The sequence below is a fragment of the Gymnogyps californianus genome, chromosome 5, assembly GCF_018139145.2.
Source record: "Gymnogyps californianus isolate 813 chromosome 5, ASM1813914v2, whole genome shotgun sequence".
NCBI lineage: Eukaryota > Metazoa > Chordata > Aves > Accipitriformes > Cathartidae > Gymnogyps > Gymnogyps californianus.
Genome location: NC_059475.1, coordinates 66,025,668 through 66,042,138, shown reverse-complemented (window position 1 = coordinate 66,042,138; position 16,471 = coordinate 66,025,668). Strand labels below are relative to the sequence as shown.

The 16,471-nt window shown below is 35.3% G+C and overlaps 1 protein-coding gene across 1 annotated transcript in view; it reads left to right on the top strand.

Moving 5' to 3' along the window:
- KIAA0586 (KIAA0586 ortholog) overlaps window positions 1-16,471 on the top strand; it is a 74,302-nt gene that overhangs the window by 3,968 nt on the left and 53,863 nt on the right. Inside the window, exons 4-15 of the mRNA XM_050897637.1 lie at window positions 709-775; window positions 1,455-1,632; window positions 2,036-2,269; window positions 2,811-2,979; window positions 3,496-3,663; window positions 4,683-4,803; window positions 5,686-5,830; window positions 7,341-7,382; window positions 8,803-9,029; window positions 9,990-10,062; window positions 10,384-10,644; window positions 11,096-11,270. Of these exons, the coding sequence (XP_050753594.1) occupies window positions 709-775; window positions 1,455-1,632; window positions 2,036-2,269; window positions 2,811-2,979; window positions 3,496-3,663; window positions 4,683-4,803; window positions 5,686-5,830; window positions 7,341-7,382; window positions 8,803-9,029; window positions 9,990-10,062; window positions 10,384-10,644; window positions 11,096-11,270 (1,860 nt within the window). The remainder of the gene's footprint in view (window positions 1-708; window positions 776-1,454; window positions 1,633-2,035; window positions 2,270-2,810; window positions 2,980-3,495; window positions 3,664-4,682; window positions 4,804-5,685; window positions 5,831-7,340; window positions 7,383-8,802; window positions 9,030-9,989; window positions 10,063-10,383; window positions 10,645-11,095; window positions 11,271-16,471) is intronic.

Sequence of the window (16,471 nt, the reverse complement as noted above, 5' to 3'; positions counted from 1 at the left end):
GTGGCTGTATAGAGGAAAGAAGCACAAATCAATACCCCCATTTAAGGCCAAAAATCAATATCTTAGTTTCCTCTTTTACGCTTACAGAGGCAGCAGCTAGCTGGCCTATCAGCATGTGTGTACTAGGTGTGTGTAATCAGCAGTAGAGAAACACAGAACCCACCACGTCTTGGGTTGTTACCTCTGCCCAGCAAACAGTGGATGAAGGAGAGCCTGCAATCCTTCTAGCATAATGTAAAGCTATTAAGAAAATTTGTTGTAATTTATGATGACTGCGGGGAAATATTCATATCACAGTTCTATTTTTTCTTTTAATTAAATTTTTCTCAAGTTAGAATTTGCAGGTTTTTATTGAATGGGTTGTCTGAGCTCAAGTTACCATTTATATGGCATTTTTCTCCAAATTTTATGAAGGTAAGGTATTGTCATTTTCACAGCATACCAAAATAGATTTTATTGATACCAACATTCAATACTATATAAAATTGTGTTAAATGAAGCCTACTCTTGCTCTCATCATGATTTAAGTCTTCTACTTAGTGAAGGGAAACAATTTATTATTGCAGTAGATAATGTGGTTTGTGCAGGCAACAGGTTCTTCACAGCAAAATTGTACATGTTGTTGAAATAACTCTTTGTGTCTACCTCTAAAATAGACACTTTCTGTCAGTTAACTCAACAAAGTATATTTTATGTCCTTCCCAACAGATGATGTTTTTATTTCTCAGTATGCTACTGGCCAGAAAGAGGCTTTGAGAGCAGTATTAAAGCAAAAGTAAGTATGTGTTGTCGTTAGTGTCTCAGCTGTTCTGTTTCTGTACAGGTATGCTACTATACTGCTTCAGTTTCTGCCAAAATGCATAGCTGGTAGGGAAAAAGTATTCTTTATTGTTCTCTGTTAGTATTCTTTTTCTGTCTATGAAGGTGTTTTCAGTTTATTTTGTCATTCAGAGCTCACTGGAGTATCTTGTTTATTTTGCATATTTTTGGTAATGCGTTTAGACTATTTGAATTAATGATTTCATGACACAAGAGTCAGGCAAGGTCTGCTCTGATAGATAATTCATTTTGTGCCAAAACCATATAATATTTTTAAAGATAGATAAGGACACATGCTGTTTATCCATAGGCTGGAAGTCTTGAAGATCAGAAATTTAGTTGGACTTTGCTACTAGTACATTGAACTTTGCAAAATACAACCTGTAAACATATTTTTTGTCGCAGTTGCAGTCATCACAGGGAAATGCCTTTTATATTAGAATCTGTAACATAATCCTGGGAAATTTCTAGTGTCATGCTAAAAGACGAGAACAAAATTGTTTCTTAGGTGTCAAGAGCTTCAAGGAGAAGTGCTTATATAAGTAGTGATATCAATGCTACATGTGGGAAGTCATTTGCTTGGAGGGGATATGGAGAAAACAATGCTATTTACAGGCACTTGTTTATTTTTATAGAACTCAAAATACTCCCATACTTAAGGAGGTGAAGGTACAGCTCTTAGGAAATGCCTCCACAGAAAAAAAGGAAAGTGTTGGTCATGACACCAGATCAGCACACAGGGAAGTTGATTCTGCAACAACCATCGCAGCAGCAACTGCTGCTGCAATTGCTACTACAGCTCCGCTTCTTAAAGTAAGTAGCTTGTGGTAATATTAGTTCTTTGTCCACTAAAATAGTGGATGTTCTAAGCAAGCCTGAAATTGTTGGTAGTAGAGCCAGAGAGACTGAATGTGTCTGCTTACTGTTTTCTGTTTGTTAGTAATCTCACACTTACTGACCAATATACCAGAGAGAACTAATTTGGATTTGGCTAAATGGGCAAATGGACAGAGACCATTTGATTTATCTTTTAGAAGAATTTCATAGTATTGCTAAACCACCAAACGTTAGGGCTAACAAGGATTTCATTTGTGTCTTTTGGGAAGCAAATCATTCCATGATGATGGGAAGGATGTTTTTTTCTGTTCATGCTTGTACCTCTTTTGCAGTAAGGTTTTTTCCCTTCCTTTTTTTTTTTTTTTCTTTTCTCTTGCAGGTTCAAAATGATTTGGAAGCAAAGGTTAACTCAGTTTCAGCATTACTTCATAAACTACAGGAGGCAGACAGACAACTGCAGCGTGTTGCTGAACAGCAAACAAATATGAAGACTCAACAGGAGAAGCCCCACTGTCACGAAAGAGTCAGTGAGCTTGAAAAACAAATGAATGCTTTCATGGTGCAACGGATTCAGCATTTGGAAAAATTACAGGAGCAACAAATGAATATTCAGGTATCTAAGTAACAATGCAGAAGCTTTAGCTTAATCATTTCTTCTGTATCTCAGTGTTAATGTTATAATAATTTGGATTATATCTTAGTATTAGAAAGAAAGATCCAGTGGCCAGCAAATGAGCTTAGAGCTTTTTGGGAAAAGTTTTATTTCTGGTTCTGTCCCAGTTATCTGCTCCTCTCCACCCCCTAATTTTTGTGTCTGTGGAAGGTAAATGCAAAAGTGGTGAAATGTTCTCATTCCCACGAAGAAATTGTTTAGACCTTTGTTATTTGAAGAAACTTTCATTTAATAAGTAGCCAGTCAGATTAAAAATCTAAGAACAGTTATAAATAGTCTCTTCGGAGAGTCTTGCGTGCTTTTTGAAAGGCAGATTGATGTCCAAGCCTGTCTGTATTCCAAGGCTGTTGTGAATGACTTTTCTCTCAAATAGCATGTCAAAATCTGATTAATATGATTACACGGCAAACATTGATGCTTAGAGTTTTACTTGGGGAAACTAATGCATATATCAGAAATAGTTTGTAATTTTGTCTCTTAGTCTCATCTCATCAGCTCTGCAGTCAACACGGGTGGCTTACAGCAAATTCACATACCTTCCTCCAGTCTCATGACAAAACAATCTGAGAAGCCAGAACAGCGATTGCTTACTAACGAAGTATCTTCATGTCAGAGGGGTTTATTTCCTACCAGTGGTGCACCTGCCCAAGGTGAAGACAAATTCTTAATATCTTACTTCCAGTGTTAGTTTTGCATTAATTTTGTTTCCATTAATATTGGATTGTACATCACATCAGTAATGAGTAGTAAACATTTCTTCTGTATAATTGATTTTATTGCCTAATATACTATATAACATATACCACTTATTCCGAAAATTTTCCAGTTTAAAGTGAGAGTTTGGTGTCTACTAACTGCTTAGTCTGTACCAGGAGAGGCTAGACTTAACCTAAAGTAATCTTACTGAGAAGTAATCTTACTGAGAAATAACCTATGGGGAAGCTTGTAATGAACTAGCTCATACTACGGTTAGGGGTTTTTTTGATCCCTTTATAATAGCACTTGTAAGTATGAAACTTTCTTCCTATTTACTTTTTTAACTAGTTCTGTAATGTTTTGAATTTTTGTGAAAAATTCATAATGTTGGCATGATTTTTTTTCTGGATTTGTTTTCCTATGAAGAAAATTGTTAACATTTAAATAACGTTGATTTTTTTTCCCTGAAGCATATTCAAGCCAATTTCAAAGTTGTGGCATTCATACACAAAAATCTCCTCTAAAGACACCAGTGCCTCGGAGATATGCTCCAGAACCTGTATCAAAAAATGTGAAAATCTCCAAGAAAGAAAACCCTGTAACAGAAAAGGAAAATATTCCCAAATCCACAAGTGAAGGTATTGTGAGTAAGACACTCCGGTCCTCCACTGGTGTGAATAGTATGGCCTGGGGATTGCTTTATGTGGTCCTCACCTATTCTGAGCTGTTGGGTTGCTGGCACTTAAATACATATATTCAGAATATTTGAAAGTATGTTTGGAAAGGGTTAATTTTGTGGATAAGTCACTCTTAACTAACTAAAGATTTAATGACAGTACTGATCTAACCTATAGCGTCTCAACATGATTGCTCACTGAAGTGTTTTCTCAGATGAAAAATTGAGTGACCTTTCATTGTCAGGTTTAAGGAAGATTATATAGAATAATGAAAAACTTGGGACCTACTCAATAACTTAGTCATTATCATTGGTTGAACTGAATTTTTTTTTCACAAAAACATGCATTCATAGGGTCTCTAGGCCATTGTAATGAAAATATGTGTAAAGCAAAGGAAGTAATTTTCTTTTACTGCTTTTGATCAGTTTAGTGCATGAAACTCAGTTTTGAAGACTTCAACAAAAAACAAAGCATCTTTTTTTAGCTGGTTGTGTTTAGAATTGCTTGAGGATCTAAGATTGAGGAAGAACATTTGAAAGATCCAGCCATTGTACTCTATCACAGTCAAAATGCCTGTTTGTGTCTTCATCAGATCCTTCTCAGACTGCTGCTTCTGTCTCTTTTTCACAAAGCTGTCGCATGTTCCTATTGTTCCCTGGCTCTGGGAATAAATGAAACGAGACAAAGGAAGAAGAACAAATCTGTGACATTATGGACGGAATGTGTCTGTGACTCAGTTAATTGCCGTCACAGTTTCATTCATCTGTTTTCTGACTTTGCTAATGTAAAGCAGTCATAGTAAGATAGATTAGTGTGAGTGGTTTTATGCAACTTGTCTTATCTGAAGTAAATCTATATTTTAAAATCTAAAAATTATTTTTACTATCCTTGGTAAGTATTATATAATGGTGAAATATCTGGAAAGGAAAAGAAAGTATTAAATATATTGAACAAACTTAACTTTCTTTTTTCTGCCTTAGGTGAAGGGAGACTTCTTGAGCATATTCTGAATTCACAAGAAATGCCACTGAGGCAAATTGAGTCTTCCAAGAAAGCAGCATTAAACAGTAATAAAATGAGCTGGCATTCTGAGAGAGACAGGTAAATAGACATAACAGTTCAAAATTGAGGAAGATTTTTTGTTTGTTTTAATGAAATTAAGAAAGGTGTATTAGATATTGGTGGGGTAATAGAGTCACTGGCGTGGTCCTTGAGTCTGACAAAGCTGTGCTTGAAGTAAAACACTGGAGCGCTGGTATTTCTATGCTACTTTTGCATTTCTGTTGTACTGAAGGTAGATGAAGGCTTGTTGCTAAGGATAGTTCGTAACACCTTTCTCGGAGGTCAGTGGGTGTCACTTGGAGTGCTTTTCTGTCTTCTGATTCTTCTATTGTAGCTGCTTGGAGAGTAGTGTCAGGAAGCCAGCTATACAGGCATTGTGTTAAAGTGGAGTTGCCCTTGTCAGTGAGACTCCAAGCTGCCTGCTTATGGGAGCTGTATGAGAACACTTTGTTGGGAAGGAGCAGCATCTGCCTAACAATTTCTAAGCTTTAGAGTGGGTGAGGAAATGTTCTTAGCCATCCAGTCTGAAACATATTTTCCCCAGGCAATAGTTTGATGTCATAATTTCACTAATATAATGAGAAACAGCTACATATATACTGTCTTATTTATGATACTATGGATAAACATGTTAATTGTTTCAAATGGAAAGGTATCCAAAGTTTAAATGTTGCTCTATTAGATCTGAATTTAGGTGTAGTTTCACTGTTGAAAATATAAGGATATAGCTCAAGGTGTTAAGTGGTAAACAGAGAAAACCCAATAACCTGTCTGTAACCTCAGGTGAAAAAGCGAATTCCATTTTATATAAAGGTTTGGTATTCTTGCACTTTAAATTCGCACTCAGTTTCAAAGTTGGCTACTTTCTTGGGCCACGTGAGGAGCCATGAGACTTTTAATCAAGAGTGTTTCTCCCATCAGGCATACTGCTTTGCGTACAGACTCATTCCCCGCTTTTGAAAGCTCCTTCCAAAATTGCAGCTCAGTTGAGAAAACAGTGAAAAAAGCAGATGATTTACTTCAAGATCTTGGCCAGTTGAGAAAGGAAATGCGTGACATGCTACAGGTAAAGTCCACTTTATCAGAATGACCAAGAGTTTGAATAAGGGGAATAAAAAATGTGGAGAAAAATTTAGAGGTCTGGTATCAGTAAAAGTGTTGCCTTTGCTTCTACCTCTTTAAAAAGACTGACATTTGTTTACAATTACTTGAAATATTGCAGTCTTTGTAAGTCGAAGAACTTTGAGCCTGAGTAATGTCTCAATGAGAATGCAGTGGACTAGACTGTGGAGGCTCTTACTGCCATTCTGCCAAACATAAAACAGGTTTAAAAAAAAAAAAGAAAAGTGTTTTATTTGTTTGTTTTAAGGTTTCAGATATTTTCAGTGCCTGTTCTCTGCTTGCTCTCTTCCTGTAGTACTAGAGCTACAGAGCTGATGTAACATTCTGATTTGGGAAAGAACAATGTTCTATTTATCTGCAGTCAACTTTAGGGATGACTTAAGCTACTTCCTTTCTCATTTTGCCATTTCTTTTTGTAAAGAGTGCTGTTTCCAAAGAATTGCCTGGCATACATCATTGTGTTGTTTCTCATGCTAATGATTTTGCACCTTTGGTGCTAGAATGGTTCTGTGCTGGCAACATGTAACTTGTGTCTGGCTTTTGAAAATCGAGGCTTTTATCTGTTTGTTAAACTGGTTCCATGTGGAAGCAAGGTATACCTGATCATTTAGCCTGTCTGCTGTGGTCCTCTCTGTTCTTGTAAATGTAAGCGGTGGGAAAGAAGAAAGACTTGAATATCCACAGGTTTGTGAAGTGGCTTGGAGCATAATAGCTTTGATTCTATGGTTCATTTCTGTGATTGAAGGTTTCAGCTTGCATATTTCCCTGAAAATATTTTGTTTTACGTGCCAGTTATTTGTTGCTGTGTCTTCAGAAAATGTAGCTTCATCTGTCATATCTTACAGTATAGCTGATGCATTGTTTTATAGATTTTGTAACATATTAGTGGATTGCACGTTTAACTGTTCTTACTAGTAAGAGAACAGGTGCCATGTGCCCTATTTATGTTCCAAATATTTGCTTAGCACTATTGCTAAAAACTTAATCGAGTAACATACCTTAGTATAGGCAACAGAACAGGGCGAGATGGGAGAAGGAATGGCAGGTGAGAAAGACACAGTTGACATAAATGGTTTCAAATCTCTTCTTCTTTCTTACGAAAAAGGTCAATAGGAAGACAGAGATGGTTACTTCAGCAAATGTGGAGTTGAGTCAATTAGATACTTAGCTATTGACTTCTCATCACTGAGAGATTTGTAGAGTGAGAAAATAAATGCTTGGAATAAATGACCGCTAGCTTTGTCATACAAGCAAATGAAAGGCCTGGATGAACTGAGATAGGATGTGATGGAACAGAAGGTGGTGCTCTAATCCAAAAGAAGTGTGCAGTGAGATTGAATAGTTCACAAGGAATTCATTGTGCCCATTTAAATAGATCAAATACCTACTCTAGATTTTAACTTGCCAGATCTGTCTTTAGCCAAGTTTCAACAGCTCTTCTTCTGTCTTTTTAGGAAGCAAATTCATGGAAGTCAGATATGAATGATCTTATTAAGGTATACCTTGAATTTTTATGTTTCGGGGTTTTTTTAAATACTGTAATACTGAAACAGTTTTGAATATGCTTGCAATGAGATTGAAAAGGTTGCTATTATGTACAGGTTACATTACTCAAAGTAAGATTTAACTTGTTCTTTGACTTGTCTTATTCAATCTTAGTGAACTACATTGAGGGAATAATACAAATGTCAGGCAGAAAGCTGGCGTCTCAAATGGACATAGTGTGGACTGCTAATATAATTACCATTTCATGATCTGGGTCTAACTGGCAAGTCTACATCATTTTACAATTGAACATGTATCTGTATTTCTTACATTTTCTCACGAATTTCACCTGTCTTATTGAGGTAGTATTTGTCAAAAAGTTAAATTTTAAAATGAAAACCTATATAAAATTGGTAAATAATTTGGTATATTGTCCTTTTCTCACCAGGGAAAACCACGATCATGGGATCAGTGTGTTGATTTCTATTTTGTTATGTCCATCGTGCTTTAGTAGTACACCTGTTAGAACATAAACTTTTGTTTAATTCTGATTTGATAAAAGAGTAGCCTTAAAGCCAAAACTGATTTGTGATCTGTGAGATTTTTTTCTGTTCATTCAATTGATCCTTTCAGAGTCTACTCAAGTTTGCATATTTTGTTTTTGTTTTGGGGTTTCTTTTTCTTTATGTACATTTATCACTTTTTAAAATTTTTTTTGTTTCCTTTCTGGAAAATGAAGCACTCTACTTGGGGACCTCTGGGTTTCATCAGGAGTGTGAGAATGAATGTGAGAACTATAGCTGTGTGGCTCCTTGTTTCCTGTGTACTTGTGTTCCTTCTTTTTGTATTTAGCAGCTAATATATGCTCGATTTTTATCTCTGTAAAAGGGTTCTGCAAAGTAAAAGGCTAATAGTTGCTTCATTGTTTCTTCTGAAAAGTGAAAATCAGCGAAAGGGGGAGAGGATTATGGTGCTGTTGAGGGGTTTATTTTGTTAAAACTTACGTATATTGCTTGGTGTTTCTTGGGATAGATTGATGCCAAATGAGTGCATATATTTAGAGGACTTTATTTTTTATTAGGCTTTTAATTATACTTAAATAGTGTTACATGGAGAGATTTGCGTGTGATACTTCGTGTATCTAATTGCCATCTTTTCACATGCTTATTAGCTTCATTAGCATTGCTTCTCATACATTGCATCATTTCGCATTTGAGAGCGTTTGGATGTCTTTCCCTTTGCTTGACTTTTAAATATATTTGTAACATACTGAATGTTCTTGAGTAATTGAAGTTGATGATAGTACATGTGGATGGTATTTCATATGATGAGCATTGATGTGATAATAGATTAATAGGAGTTCTGATCAGTGTGTAGAAAATTGAAATTACAATCTCTGATTAAAAGCTAGAAGTTCTGTTTCAATTTTAGTCAAAACACCCTACTGTTGCATCTGATCTTCCTGAACATCATCTGCTCAACAAACCATCCATCCTTCAAAATGTTAAAGTGCCAAAATCTATACTGAGGGATGCTGAAAAGATTTTGAGAGGAGTTCAAAACAATAAAAAAGTTCTTGAAGAAAATTTGGAAGCTGTTATTCGTGCAAAAGATGGAGATGCCATGTATACTTTTATTAACGCCTTGACTACAAACAGGTTAGACCCTATAATTCAATGCTTTTTGTCACTACTCATTCTATGTGCTCACCTTTTATCACCTCTCTTTCAATTTTTTTAATTCCATGCATTGAAGAACTAGTGCACTTCCCTGCGAAAAGTATTTATTGACTCTTCTTATTAATCATTAGATGATTCTCTTGAACTTCAAATATTTTTTGAGCCTCCTGATGTGAATTTAATTTTTTGACAGGTACCTGTTACTTCTTGGTAAATCTGAATTCTGAGACTGTATCATCTGGACAAACTGCTCTGCTGTTGTGACAAGAGGGCACTTAGCTTTTTGTAGATAAACTTGCATTAATTGGAAAATTAAAGAGTAATTTCACCATTCAGAACAGAAGAGGCTTCATAAGCCTGTAAATGTTACAGAATTAGTCATCCTACAGCAGATCTTTGGCTTTTGAACTTTTGCTTTGTTAGTTGTGTTAAATACTCCTGCTTGAATCATAATGAAAGTTTTCCTATTAAAATACAACTTAATCTTGCGTTTTCCTGAGGAAGGTAACTATTCTCTTCATGTGAAGATTTTTTTCAGGCATGATATCTGCTATCATTATCTTTTAGAGGAGGTAATAATTTTTGTCATCTACTTTTTGTCTTTTGAGTTGGAATATTTTTGTTGCCTTGTTTTTTCAGTTTTTGATCAAAATAGGAGCTGACACATGGCTGCCACTTATTCATAGATGTTTGTAATAATGTTAGTACATGGCAGCGGGGGTGGGGTTTGCAGGTGGCATTACATAAGAACAGATTTAGGTTTGGGAAACTCGGATAGGCTATGCTTAGTGCCTTTTGGAAACTGTTAGAGGTGCATAATCTTACCGCCTGTGTTCTGGGTTTCTCTTTTTATAGTGTTTAGAGGTCACTACTGCACCAGGAACAAATCTGTGCAATTTAAGAAGCACTGGCCTAAAATAGTTCTTTCTTCTATTTCAGAGATGTATTGGAAGAGATTCGTATCAGAAAGACTGTGGATGAGTGGATTAAGGCAATCAGTGTAGAAATCCAGGTATGGCTGGAAAAAATGAGTTCAGGTTTTTGCATTATATTTTTCCACCTTACATGGTTCTTTCATGTCAATAGTTAAATGTGATTCACTCACAACCTGAAAACATGAGAAGACTGCTAATTATTACTAGCATATAGTATGCTATAATAAAACATTTGCCTCTATTTTAAAACTTCAATTGCTGAATAAAAATCACTAGTCACAGTTGCTGGCTAACATGAAAAACAGACCATTTCTCAGAACTTCAAAGTTATCCACAGACTCTTCTGATAGCCTTGAAGATAAAAATCTCCTTTTATTACATTTATGTTTTATCTTTAGGCTGAAATGGCAAGAAATGATTCGGAACAAGTGAAATATGATCAAAAGGTCCCATGGATCAAGAGAGCCCAAAACATCAAGGCTATGAAGACCAATAAAGAAATTAAAGCAAAAACTCAAAAAATCCAAGGATGCTTGACAAAGAAGCCTTTATCTGCAGCTAAGCCGTTGCAGAAGCAAGCAGAAGATAACACAAGCAAACAGAGGTTTAGAACTTACTTTTCTTCTGAAAGTTTGCAGAGGAAAGAAAAAAGGGCAGATGTGAGTTCCCAAGTAGTGGGTTTCTTTTTTGGTAATGACTGCTATGCTTTAGATTGCAGTATTTACGTGAAAAATTGTATGTGTAACTGTAATAATTTTAAATGAAAGTGATAGCCCTGTCCTGTGGATTTCTGTCCTTCTGTCCTTTCTGTCCTTGTTTTCATGTGCTGTGGAAGCCGAAGCTAAGTGTGTATAACAATGTGGAATTCATTGTTGTGTTATGAATTTGTCTTACCCATTACCTGCTATTTTATTCAGCTGTTAGTAAGCTTCTTGTATGTATTCTGTATGCGTAAGTTTTCATGTGTGCTTGCAATTTATACTGTTTGTTGCAGAACTGCTTACTTTTTTCCTCTAGACTTTTGCAACACTACCGATGTGTTCTAATTTTCATACATGAAGAATTGTAAACTACTAAACTACTTTTTTTTTTCCTTTTGGTGTGTGTCAGGGACCTGTGAATGGAAGTGCAATGGTACAAAATGAAGACTATCTGTGTCAAGTTTATGGGAAACCAATTTACCAGGGCCATCGTAGCACACTTAAAAAAGCACCATATCTGAGATTCAACTCTCCCTCTCCCAAATCTAAACTTCAAAGACCCAAGGTGATAGAGTGTGTTAGAGGTAAGTAATTCTTTGATGTGAACAAGGTATTCATTCCCAGTTTCTCTATTAGGAATTCCTTGTATAAATGAAACTATTTAATTGCAGTTCACCTGCTCTTCAATTTAAAGCTTTAGCAACTGCAGCAGGCTTCCTAGAGAGGTGGTCGATGCCCCACGCTTGCCCGTGTTTAAGAGGCAATTGGAAAATGTCCTCAATATCGTGCTTTAACTTTGGTCAGCCCTGAAGTGGTCACGCAGTTGGACTAGATGATCATTGTAGGTCCCTTCCAACTGAAATATTCTATTCTATTCTAAAAGATGCTCTTTTCAAAACTAAAAAATACCAGTAGGTTTTCAGATTTGCTTAGTGTGTATCTTGCTTATTTTAGATTGTCAAATTATTACTTATTTCTAAATTTAATAAACATATTAATATATATTTATTGTTGCCCAAGTCTTAAAGAGCTGAATTGCTAGAATTAATGACATAAGCACCTGAAAACTGAGTGTGTTGAAAAACTGACTCAGCTTTTGATAAAGGTTACTGAGAGATGTATTCTTTGTGTCACGTTTATCCAGTCATGTCATTTAAATGATTGATTCATTCAGAGTTAAGAAATCTACTGAGATTTGAAAAATTAAGGAAGCCTGATATTCCATTTCCCACTTCTAATACATTAATTGAAATATGAAAATTTGAATTTATGAGTGTGAGGATGACATCTACTAACTTGAAGATATTGAAAGACATACTAATCAGAAGCATTAAGTTCACTAAATGCAGGTAACTTCTTTTGTTAGTCAAGTCAGGGTTAAAAGCAGAGCATAACTCAATTGTACTAGCTTGTTAAGGTTATTTAATTGATTGATAAAGGTTATTAGTTGATTAATAATGACTTCCATTCATTAGTTTTGTAGGCAAAATGTTAGGAGCAGAAGATTCTAATTTTCAAACCTATTAAAAATGTGTAAAAATAATAAAAAAGTGAAACTACATGATATCTGACATAGGTAAGTGTAGATAAGCTTTATCTTGAGTTAGTAGAAAGTAATGTTTTAATTGGATCTGTTTTATTTCCTATTTATCTTTTCAAAACTTTTAACTGATTTTTAATACAGAAACTAAGATTAATCTTTAACTGATATGTCAGAAAAACTAATGTGTATCATCTTCTCACTGCATGAGAGAGTGAGCAAATTACATGATAAAAGATAATGATGGAGGGAAAGAGTGTGTTAAGTGTAAGAGGCAGTTACAGTGGCAGTGGGCACAACTGAGCTAATAGGATGAGCATCAATGGAAAAATATTAGTTGGCTTCCCTCTACGCTGCTTGCACTTATGCTGTTGTTACCCATGCAGGGAAAATATACTTGATGCAATCTTAACTGTCACGTTTAAAAAATGGTGTCTGAGTTTTTATTGTAACTGTCAAAATATTATATTCTGTATGAAATATAAGAGATTAACATGAGAAGGCAGCCACTTGATGAGACCATGTTTTTAGGCCATTAAAATGTATGGTATAAAACATATATATGTTTTTGAAGACAAGCACTGCTGGGTTTTGGCTTGGGGTTTTTTTGACATTATGTACATCCACAGTGGCAAATCCTCAAAATAGTACAAGAATCTATTGTTAAGCTTAGCATGGTCTTTATGCCATTTCCTGGTACTTTTCTTACCTGTTTTCTGGAGCCCAGTTGTGATCCATGAAGAAAAAGTGTTATTGGTAGAAAGTATTTGCAATTCTCATAACCCTCCTGGAAAATGTGGGTTATAGTTCTGGCAAAAATCTAGAAGACTTTTCAAAACTTACTTTATTTTTTAAAAGGTGAGAACTTGGTGTATGAAAACTGCCAGTCTTGTTGCTTATATATTTTATTTGACCTGTCTTGAAACACTTCTTTTTTTGTGAAAAATGCTGGTATACTCATTTGAAGGACCAGCATGATATATCACTTTTTTTGACTACTGGCTATGCTGCGCACCTGTAATTTAGTTTCTTCTGTACAGATTTTTTTTTTTATAAAATGTGTACTAGTAAGCACTTAATGTAGCAATAACAATGATACAGTGACCGCTAAGATTTGGATTGAGAACAGACACTTCTTTAAAAATATTTAATCAGCAGTTCTGCTTTTGCTGAGTCCTAAATGACATTTTTGTTCTATATTTATTGGGCTCTTATCCTTTATAGAAGGTCACAACCTTTCCAGGAAGGCCAATTTCATCCTTCCAGAAACAATAACTTGTAAAAAGGCAGAAAAAGTGCCCCCCTCCCAATCTAATTATAATAAATAGGTCATTTGATGATTTGATACTACTAGTTTTCTACCGGTAACATGTTTAATTCAGTAGTGTCAGTGAAATGTAAAGGTACAGGTTGCATGCAGTTGTAATGAGCTACTCCTGTGCTTTAGCTTGTTTTCTGTTGGAGGCGAAAAGAAATGAAAGAGAAAACTGTGTACTGGATTCATGCTGCATTCAATCTTCCAGAACTCCTGCATGTGACAAATACAGTTTAAAAGCTATTTGCTTGAAAACAGGATGAACTCTGGATAGCCTTTACGCAAAGTGATTCTCTTCCAAGTCATTAAGTCATACTACAGCAGTACAGCAACATGTGTGTTTGCAATAATAAAGCTGCCATAAAATTTGTTTCTCTACTTCACATCAGACTGCAGTTACAGAAAGTTACGGTTTTGTCTCTTATCATGACAGTAAATAAAATAAGACACCCCCTTGTGTTCTTATTTAAGGGAAGAAAGGAAGAATACGGAATTTTTTGCATGTCACTTAAAAGAATAGCACTCCAATGAATATGTGTCCTGTTTCCAAGTTTTCTGATTTTAATGGCTTTAGATTGAGGTCAGCCTTTGTTTGATGCTGGCGTTACTTGTCTTTGACTCTTCATATAAGACAGTTGGTGAAGCTGCTTAATTTTTGTGCTTTCCTACATCTTGCCAATAAAATGGAAAAGTACTACTTCAGTGTTTCGCATGGGTCTCATGAAGGCAAAATAGTTAAATGCTTTTGAGGGCTGCTATCCTGAAAGATGCTGTTATGGCAGGAAAGTATAAATAATAAAATTAGAAACAGATCTGTACTTCTCTGTAGTAGGAGTGTAAATAAAATGAAACAAAGTTGAATGAGCACTTTAAAGCACCAAGTTCTTAAAAAAAAAAAAAAAAAAAAAAAAAAAAAGAAAGAAATCTTGCTCACATTAGGTATGGTTAGTTCTTTCCTTCATGGATCTGCACCCACAGATTCCCTTCCTGGCCTTGATGTACTGGGTGATAAAGGCTTAAAAATTATTGGAAGTCATTGGCCTTGGGTTTGATTGGCTGGAAAATCCAGACTTATTAAATGACTCTATTTTGTTAGAGCCGTCCACTAGGCTTGTTTTAAATTAGTGTTAGAATGAGGATGTTTATTTAAGACTGAAATGGCCATCTGGAGAGTCTCTTTTCAGTAATTTTATAACTCTCTCAACCATTTTCTTTGCAAATAAACTGTAGTGACTAATGCTTGGTTTCTTATGAGAAGTTAGGAAAAAAATCCAACTAACACTTTTATGAGTAAGAGACCATTTCTAAAAAAAGTTGGAGTTGTTTTCTTGCATAATTTGAACTGATAAATAGATGTAAAACACTAGGTTTTTAAAGCTAAGTTTAATTAAATGTCTAGTTTCTGCCCAGTGCAAATAAACTTTTCAGAGGGAAATGAGAAGTTGAAAGCAATTAAAATGAGGTGCTGTGTGTATACAGTACTTAATCATTCTTACTGTGAGAACCTTGTTTTTACAAGTTGGCAGTATTACAGATACGTTGCCAATTTCTGCTTTTACTCAGAAGTTCAAGGCCAGGGAGGACTGGTAGATCATGTGGTATGACCTCTTCTAAATCACAAGCCACTGAACTGTATCTATTTATATTACTGAGTCCAGTAATTTGTCTTTGACTAAAGAACAATGTTTCTGGCTAACCTATGCTTTGCAGAAAGGCACATGCTCATCATGTAAAGACATCAGAAATTCTGCCCTTAATTACTTCTTCCCATGGCTAGATACCTTATGATTCAAAAGTAAATGGGACACTTCAAATTTAGTATCTGATTTTTAGTGAGTTTTTGGCTTCAGTTTCCAGCTACTTCAGTTTCCAGGTGATTTTCCTTAAAAAATGAAAAAGGCCTTTTAATGTCCAATCGATTTTAATATTTACAGAGATATGGAATTAGTACTGAATGCAATTTTATCATATATGGAAGTCTTCTCCTGCTCCACCTCACTGACATCCTGTTGAGACATCTGAGGATTACATTTATCCCAGTGACCACAGCATTGCATTGTGATTTCTCATTGCATTGCTTATCCAACATGACCTTAAAGCCTTTTTCAGAGACACTTCTTTCTGACCTGTATTTTCTCATTGAAGAGTTATGACTTGCTGCTCTTGTTTCTAGGTTTATAACCTATAGTTTGTGTGTAGAAAAATACCACTTCTTGAGTGAATTGCCTTGCTTGCTTGTCTGCATTTGTTAAAAGTCACATTATCAATCTTTATTATCCCTAAATTTTATAATCATTGACTTTTAGTCTTCAATTGATTAGGAAGCTATGACATGTGAACAGAGGTAAAAAGTGCTTATTGCCATGCGTTAACTGGCCATTAATACAGGAAGGGTGATGATTAGAAACAACAGAGGAGTAAGATGACATTTTTTGGCTGTAGTGAAGATATGGAGTTGGTTACCACTGTGATTCTTTCCAGGTTCATTTTCCTAACACCTACAAAATAGCAGTAGAAGCACTTCTGTTTGATTCACGATTGTTGACTCTTTTTTTGGGGGGATGTTTCAGGCAGTTTTTATCCATTTAGATTAAAGTTAATAATCTCCTTAATAATATCCATTGTTTGCAAAGAATATAGGTTGCATAAGACCTTGCATGACTGTATAGTGAGAAACGCAACATTGCAATCAGTGTTCTCCTCTGCTATATGCTTACGCATTGTTACATACAAATTACTTCTGGGTGGCTATTTAGCAATACATTTTCACGACCGGACCAAAAAATCAGTGCTTCCTTGATGTTGCAAGTCAAGACTTACAGGTATTAGTTATGGCTTTATTTTCCAGTAGCAATGAGTTGTTAAACCAGGAATTTGTAGATTATGCCTGTTCCTTTGAGTACCTGTCAGTCTTATGGCTGGAGACAAAC